The 9,229-nt window shown below is 29.8% G+C and overlaps 1 protein-coding gene across 1 annotated transcript; it reads right to left on the bottom strand.

The window, feature by feature from the left end:
* Nucleotides 1-2,373: 2,373 nt before the first annotated feature.
* On the bottom strand, nucleotides 2,374-5,839 carry LOC132922347 (uncharacterized). The gene is made up of 2 exons (XM_060985821.1): nucleotides 5,211-5,839; nucleotides 2,374-3,192 (listed from the first exon to the last, which is right to left on the bottom strand). The coding sequence occupies exons 1-2, from the start codon at nucleotides 5,617-5,619 to the stop codon at nucleotides 2,834-2,836; spliced, it is 768 nt and encodes a 255-aa protein (XP_060841804.1). The 5' UTR covers nucleotides 5,620-5,839; the 3' UTR covers nucleotides 2,374-2,833.
* Nucleotides 5,840-9,229: the final 3,390 nt, after the last annotated feature.

The raw sequence follows: 9,229 nt of genomic DNA, 5'->3' as shown, positions 1-9,229 counted from the left end.
AATACTGCTTCCTGGTAAAATAAACGGAAGCTGTAAATTATATTAAACTATTATTTATTTTATTGTCACCAACTTACTAGTCTCAGTTTTATTGGATATTTTTTTAAGTGTATCGTGGACAATGATTTATTCCTTTGACACTGATCCTAGATAAATAATATCGATCCAATTAAAAAAATACTATTAACAATATTTAATACTATGATGTTAATGTTGTTGAGATTTATACGAAAAATATGAATTAAATATTTTAGATTTACCATGTTTGTCACCTAATTATTTTGAATGCAATACGGCGTTTAGAGTATGTAATATTGATACATACGATCAATAGGTCACAATAATAATATTTATATAATAATTTATTAATGTTAATACAATGCATATTTCTACGTTTAGAAATTATATTTCTCAAATGATTTTTGTTTTTTGTTTTAATTAAAATATGAATAGTCATAGGTACTTTAAATAATATAAGAGATACTAAATGTTCACCAAATGATTACATTATCATTGTATATACATGATATAAATTTCTAAATATGTTCAGCTATTTATTATAGCCATGTAAATATTTACATATTTTCAATATTCCATTTAAATGGATTTAAGATATTTTATATTAATTGTTTTTAGTTATATTATAATATATAAAAATATTAAAAATACATATGCACAATTTTCTTTTATATGCATTCGAGATTAAAATGTTGACAAAATTCTAAAATTATTTTTTAGTTAGAATTTTAGAAATTCATAAAAAGTTTTATTTTTATTCTAATAAGCTTTGAAAATTTGATGTTAATTATTTTGTTATTAATCAAATTCATTATTCATAGGGACTTGAAACTTTTACATTTATAATATTGTTATAATCTTTAACATTTTTGATTAATTTAAAGATATTATATATTTAAACTATACATCTGTTTTTTTAGTGGTATAAGCTAACATCCTGAAAGTCCTTTTTTTTCGTAACTGCTTTTAGCATACATTGAGATCAGAGATATCATTTAATTTAAATTTAATATACCTATAAGAGTGAATTATTCGACACCTAATGTTCAGCAGAGCGATACTCGCTTGCCTATCTTTTTAGTTTAAAAAAATTCAGAGTGAATAAAAAGTTAATAATAACGAGTTAATCGTTTCTAATAAGTTTTAATTTGCATTCCAATTTTAATTCGATTCATAAGCATTTTATAAATGTAATATTTCACAAAATAATAACTAATTTTCAAATTAAAATATTTATAAAAAGTCTAAGATGTGTAAATAATATTTTAAAATTTTATTTTAATAGTAGTTACCAGTGTAACTCGAGTCGAGTGTGTCCGGCGCCTTTGAGGTGATTTAGTGAAAATCGTTTCATCAGGAATTCGGTAGGGAATGGTATTCGGGTGTTTAGAAATCGGTCACTAAAACATGTGATAAAGTCGATTACCACGTTTATGGGTTATTAGTTTTATCAGTTATCATTCTGTGTAAAAGTTTGTCTTGACGCTTGCCTGATGCTATTTTTAATTCAAAAATAATAAATGCATACCGAAAATAATTGGTCGATTGGATCGAGTGTCTAGCTATCAATGCTCAACGATTGCACTTTGGTAGCTGGCTTGGCATACCTCCTGACGTCGAAAGTCTGATGTAGTGTTGTAGGAGAAAAAATTAAAATCGGATAACGTGTTAACAGTAAAATTAAGATGTCAGTTATGATCATCTGGGAAAATCGATTTTAACGCAACTAAACCTCCCAGGTAGGCAGAGGCACTCCGACTGCGTCGGATCGCGGACAATGTTAAATATGAACTAGTAATAATAACATAAAATTATATTATAATAAAAGTAATAAAAAAAAAAAAAAAATAACAATAATAATACGTAACGAAAAAATAATTATATATGTATATATATATTATGTATAATAATAAAAATAAAAGTTATTGTTTTGATAAGATAACGAAACGGTACGGAACACCGGTCGGTTGGCGGGGCTAAACACATTATTTTAATAAACAAGTATATTTATATAACTTTTTGTATTTCAACCTGAAATTTCCGATTTTTTAAAAAAAAAATATTACAAGTGAACCGTTACCGTTTAATATAAATCACATGTTATATCAAATACAACAAACACGAATTATAATTTTGTATTTTTAGAGTTTAGTTTATTTTCAGCAATGATTTATGTATATGTATATGAATTACTGTACATTTTATTGTTGATCACATATCTATTTAATTTTGTATTTTAGATCATGAAAACTGAAAATAATATTTTACAGTTTTCTTATTTATTAGATTAATATGAAATTTCGAGTCACTACTATTTCTAAAAAAGTATAATTGAATAATAAAAAACAAAATAAATTTACAAAATAATTTAAAATATTATTTCCAATTACATAATAACAGAAAAACTGTTAGATTTTACAATAATATGAAAATAACATGATCGATAGTGCAATTTATAAACGAATGGAAAATGTTCTAATATAATATCGTAGAAAAATGACACGCTATACAGTACATAAAAAAAAGTGGTGAGCGTTGAATAAATTATTATAAAATTGTAATGTCCTATATTAATATAAAAACATCAAATATTATTTAAATATTATAATTTTTTGTCGTATGGCTGTGGTTTTAGAGTCAGGACTTGGCAGTTTATTATATATATATGGTTGAAATTATTCTTTTGAACAATAATATAATAATGATAAATAATAATAAATACTACTAACTAATAAAATAAATAATCGTATCATAACAATGTGACGTATACACGTTGTCGAATAACGCGTTAATTTTAACTTTTGTAATTATATATTTAATATGGCCTGTTATAAGATCTGTAAGCCAAAATCTGACTTGCAGCAGCAGCAGCCTCTGACGACGACGATGAAGATCTCTTGTCCCAGCCACCACCGCCTGAACTTCCACCGGACGGCCATCCGGAACCTGATGACGAGTGGCTCTCGTGCATCATGTGCTCGCCGCCGCCGCCAGACTTCGATAAGAGTTTCTTGAGCGTGATGATCAGTGACAGAATTAGTGCTATTTTACTGATGATCAATGCCTTACCGGCCATCAGAAACAGTAGGCCAAGTGCCAGCGGAATGATCATCATTGCCTTCATGCCGACCATCGTCATCATCATTCCCATGTTTTTCTTCATTTTTCCACGACCTTTGCAAACATTTATCCAGAAATATTAATAAATGAGTAATTATTATCCATTTTATATTGTTTGAATTCAAAAAAAAAAAGGTGACTTAAGTTTAATATAAAGTATACTGTTTATAATATACATTTACTCCGTACGAATACGAAGACTGAGGATATTCAGAAATAAATATACGTTGGTATAGCCTCAAACTATATTTTTAACGCGTTTCGGGAATCGAATGAGCGAAAAAATCTACGGTGACAGATGTGAAAATGTATTTAGTAAAATAAATATAAATATGGAAAAATTAAAGAACAAACCGATTTACAAGGACGACTCGTTTTCGAGTGCCGATATCAGTACAAAGAAAACGAAAAACGCATATTATTCGTAGCCCTAGATTTGTCGTTATTGTTGTCATCGTCGCCATTGTGTTGCTCATATCGTGTGTAATTAGCGCCCCGGCGAAAGGAATTATTACAAGTAACGCGTACATTCACACACACATACACGCAACACATAATTACATATTTATATTATTGTAAAATTGTATGTAGTGCAATACGCGCGGTATGTTTGTCCGAATGGAGTACGCTCTCGTATTAGTGACGGACTGACACACACACACACACACAAGCGCGTGCGATATTATTGTTATACTATTTTGATATAGATATATTTAAGAACGTAATATAATGTACACAAAATATATAATATTTAAATATATATATAATATATATATTATATAGTATACTAATTCCGTTTCGGTTTTGGTTTTTTTAGTGTTTTTTTTTTTCATCTGTATTTGATATTTGAATAATCGCTGTGCGTCAATTGTGTTGTACAGTTGGAATGAAAAACACAAGCCACCCGTTTGTGAAAATAATATGTAGCACAGACATGCACTTACGCCACACAGTTTTATGACTCTCGCCCGATCGGCATAATAACGATATCATTACACGTGTTCTGTCGTGTTCGGTCGAACCGAAATAGCAACTGCTGATCTATGCCCATTATAACTACCCTTAATCTTATATATACTTATACAACCGTTTACCAGCTTACTGTGTCAGCTGTGTCAACATGTCCACTTTAGATTCCCGGTATGATACACCAACGATTTAAAATTATAATTTTTAATGATAAAATAAAAATATGAGATCATATGATGCAGATGAACAATAGAGTGAGGAGGAAAAATGTTTTCATTAATAAATTGTTACATAATATATATATATTATGGTTATATTCGATCCATGTACTCTATTTTCTATTCAAATGAAATTTTATTTAGATATATTTTTTTTAAATCTCTTAAGTTTTAGATACTTAGCACATGTGGTCTTTTATGGTTTTTAATGATACATTTTACCTATTTTAATTTAAAAGTTGTTAAAGAATAATTTCTTATAACTTGTGTATTATAAATTATTATTCAAATATTCTGATTTATTACAAAAAAATCTACCTGCATTTGAAGTAAAGAAGTTTAATTTTTTAGTTTGAACAAAAGTATAAGTTCTAAAACCATAGAGTAATATTATTATTATTTTTTTTATTTTGTAACAATCGTATCTTTAATTAGATATTTAATAAAAATGATTGTGAATTTTATGAGAAAAATTAAAGTTTAGCAATAATAACTTTTAAGTGTATTCTATGGAAATATATTATATTGATTTTCCTTTAAGTATTAATCATATAATAGATGTTTTTAGTCATGAAATTCGATAACATTTCGTTTAATTATAGCGTCTATAGTTGTTATTTGCTGACTAGATATTAAAAATTTAAAATCTGGGGAAACAACCCTAAATCAGTTAATAAAGTTAAAAAAAAAAATTAAAAAACGTAAATTTCGTCTGATATCAATATTTAAAAATAAAAACATAAGTCGTTTTTATTTTATATTTGTTTTAACGTTCTGACTTTTCAAATAAGTTTGATCTTGAGTAAGGTATAAAAATTTATATTTTTTATTATATCTAATCCATGGGTTTGCATAGCATACGTATTTATTTCAAATCCTTTTTACCTTCTTCCAAAGCTGTCCTCAACTCGTCTGGCGTGAGTTCAGGTAAACCAACTTTAATAACCCTGCCGCTGAGAAGTCCAACCGCTTTTTCGTAGAGCATATGGTTGAGGGTTTCGTCTGGTTTTGATTGAAGTTCTTGTTCGTTAACCACTGGAGCCTGTTCCGATCGTTGACGACGGTGAGCTAAGTCTCCGTGAACTAGGGCCACTGATCCGGTTACGGGCAATGAATCGTCCCGTGACATGCGGTCCATTGTAACGATTGCCTTGGCTTTGAGACACGTGATGAAACTGTCTACACCGCCTCCGTCGTTGCCGTCACCGGATCGTAATCCACAGTAAGCTTCGGAGCGGTCTCCTAACGCTAAAATCACCACCACGCACACCAACACCGTAGGTAACCGACTCATTTTAGTTATTTTAGTAATTTTTTCCACACGAACTGTCACTGAACCCGAATTATTATTTTCGAAAACTATCGTACGCCGTGTACAATATTATAATACGATAACGTTGTATTATGCTAAACGCGTAAAGATATTGTGATTTCGACTGTTAACGGTTTGTGCGATCGTCTCGGCAGTAGCTGTAGATGCTTCGACGCCAGAACGTGCACTGTTAGTTGGGTTTCCCGGCCGTTCAGTATATATACCACCGCCATAGCGCGGGGAGCGGAAAACGCACACGAGTCGCAACGGCTAGGCCCGCTCTTAGACGGTGCCCCTCCGAACGCGCACTTGACCTCTAACATTGTGCTTTCTTCTTATTCTCTCACGATCGTTGTTCGCGGAGTAGTCTACGACGTCGGCCGATGATTATAATATTGTTTTAGCAGGGTCACCATGGTAAGGGGGTGGGTGCGGGGTAATAGTCTCCGGAGTAGAGTGTATAATATGTTATTATTTCACCTCGGGCACGTCCATATATAGAATCCTATTGGGCCGTTTTCGCGTAATAAATGTTCATTTAATTTTAGGCTACCCAAGCGCGTAGTATATTATATTAATTGTTTTTTGTGATAATGCGTTTTTATTACGTGTCGACTGGAAGACTTTCACGCGTTGTGAGCTGATCATGCGAATTTTGCAGAAAATCGCAATAGTGTAAAAGAGCTTGCAAACCGACTGGAATCGTATTATTTTTTTCTAATTTGATTATTTCTCCCACCCAATTTTCCATGTTTATTTTACTATTTTTTTAGTAGTTATAAATAAATATACGTGTATTATGAATATTGAATAATGTATTGTATTTAAAAATGATGACAGTATTGTAGTGTGTTTATATGTGTTGTATTTCTTAGATTGGGACGCATTATAACTTGAACCAAATTATATTAAGCATGTTTTTATTCAATTCAATCATGATATTTAATTTATTTCAAATTAAACGTCAATAATAACGTATAGTACGGTATACATTTGTTTATTATTTTATTATTAAGTTTTATTGTTATTAATTCAATTATACCTGATATTTTTCTTGGCGGAGTTTACATACTTTCACAAAAAGATTTATTTTACAAGTAGTAAATTCAATAGGTAACTATTGTGTTCCCTTTTAAGAACCGCAGACAAGGAGATTAACAATAAATTAAATGTCATTAAAAATGTATATATTTGCTTATTATTTTGTTACTAATCAATATTATTCTTTAAAATTTATTTTAATTTAAGATTTCATAAAGCAAAAAAATAAAAACATAAAAAGGATTTAAATATAAAACATTGATCAAAACCCTAATATCATGTCCCTCTTCATCACTATCGACGTAAACACAACATAAACCAGTTAAAAACATCATCTCGTTGGATGACATATTTTAATAATATTATTAATTATTACAATCTCACACTAGTTATACTGCTCGTCACTGTCTTTGTTGTATACACGATATACCAATGTACAGTAAATTTTACACAATTCAGGAAATCTGCTATGTAAATCTCTCGTTTATTGCATTTCAGATTCTTACACGATAACAATATTTCGAATGAAATACACCGACGTCCGCACGATTACGGGATTTCAGTCTTGTTATACTATTTTTTCACAACCACCGCGTAGTGTAAGAAAATATATTTATAAAATATATTTTTCGTCTGCTGAAGGTATTCACAGTACATATTTTATTCAGTTATTTTAATTTCGTTTTCGTTTATTTAACGCCAACTACCAGTTTTGTTCGTAAAAAGAAATAATTATAAAATTATTACAACCGAAACAACAACACATTGTAATATTACATTGAGTGTTTTTTTTGAGTTAAATTGTCTTTTTTTGGTAATAATTATTGTTTAACATTTCTGAATTTTTCTACTATCAAAATATGTGTAATAACTTAGAACACATAATATCAAATGTTTATTTTTTTGTAAATTCTATCGTGTTATAAAATAAAAAACAGGATTAAAAATCTTCCATAAATTTCGCATGAAAATATAATACAATATAATAGTTATGACCTAAAATAATATCATTTAGTACGTATAGGTACGTACCTACCTATTATTAAACTGTAATTATATTTCTTAGATTCGAACATAACGTATTATAACTTACGCGCAAAAAATATTTAAACGTCGCATGTAGATGCAAAAGGATGTTATACACTTTCCATCCTGCACGGTAATACGTTTTTTTGTAATATGTGGTTAGGCATATTCGTAGGTACCTAACATAATATTATGTTGTATTATGTTAAATTGTGTTTCTTCTTGAGACTATATCACAAAACAAAGGAGTAACAGTGTACACGTCTCCGACAAAGACAAACAATAAAATATATAAATCCTCTGTATAATAAGATGTGAGAAATTTATTCTCACGTATGCACTGGATAAAACGATTAAGAAGTAGATGTACGAATAAAATCGCACGTGTTTTCTCTGTTGGTGCACAATATAATAGTATTATAATATATAATGTTATACATTAGGCGATGTTTATGTTTTTGTTAACATTTTGTTTACTGACGACAAAACCGCGAGCAAGTGTACCATATTGTAATTCATAAAATAATCTGATATCGTATAGGTAGTTGCATTATTATTATAATATTATTATACTATCCTGTCGAAATACCAAAACGATTTCGCACAATGACACCAGAATAAAGAGACGCGAGTATTTGCGTATACGCGTATTGTTAATAATATTCGTACATCGAAGAAATTTCTTCCGGTGAGAATATTCGTGAATAATATAAATTGACAGAAAATGAAAAACACGAGCACAAACCGAAAGTCCGAACACATTATGATATTATAGCGCCAATCCGCCATACATGTATATTGTACAGTCCATAAACGGTGTACCAACGGGATTAGGTATCTTAGAGTTGATTAGGAATACTTTCTATGCGCACATAATAATATTATTATCGTTATGAACATTATCACCGATCGATAATAAACGGACATCGTCGTATTATAAGCAAACATTATAACAACAATATGTAACGCCACAGTCGAGGCATGCAAATCGAACCACGTTATTCGTCGGATTCGATATTTTATAAACGTCTGGTACCTATCACAACAATATAACGCGAAATCCATTTGATCTGAAATGGACAATCGGAATAATTTTATGGACGGCAGTATGACTGCACTCGTTGAGTAGAAATTTGATTCACCATATACCGTTATCGCACCACCACCACGTGCCGTAAACCCGTCGTTGTAATAATAAGAATAATATTATACGATATTATATTATTATATACTGTTCATGGTTTCGGGATGCGCTCCTTGTAATGAAATTTAGAGTAAATCGACCAAAACTGATTCGTACAATACAGTATTCGAATCGAATAAAATGCTATTTTCGACACGGTATTATTGATCTGCACAAGCATTTTAAAAATATACCGTGGTTAGGTGAACGTACTTTGAATTACAAAAACAATAAAAACTAAATAAATGTTTAAACATTTAAGGTAGCAAAGATATTAAATGTATTATATATATATATACTTTTGTCGACCGAGAGTAAGTTATCTTAATTATACCATTTGAT

This window comes from Rhopalosiphum padi, chromosome 2 (genome assembly GCF_020882245.1).
Source record: "Rhopalosiphum padi isolate XX-2018 chromosome 2, ASM2088224v1, whole genome shotgun sequence".
Taxonomy (NCBI): domain Eukaryota; kingdom Metazoa; phylum Arthropoda; class Insecta; order Hemiptera; family Aphididae; genus Rhopalosiphum; species Rhopalosiphum padi.
The sequence above is the reverse complement of the archived record's forward strand: the minus strand, read 5'-3'. Positions and strand labels throughout refer to the sequence as shown.

Coding starts and splice junctions, on each gene's coding strand:
- LOC132922347 (XM_060985821.1), bottom strand. CDS start 5,619: ATGAGTCGGTTACCTACGGTGTTGGTGTGCGTGGTGGTGATTTTAGCG. Junction 3,193..5,210: donor GAGGACAGCTTTGGAAGAAG/GTAAAAAGGATT, acceptor ATGTTTGCAAAG/GTCGTGGAAAAATGAAGAAA.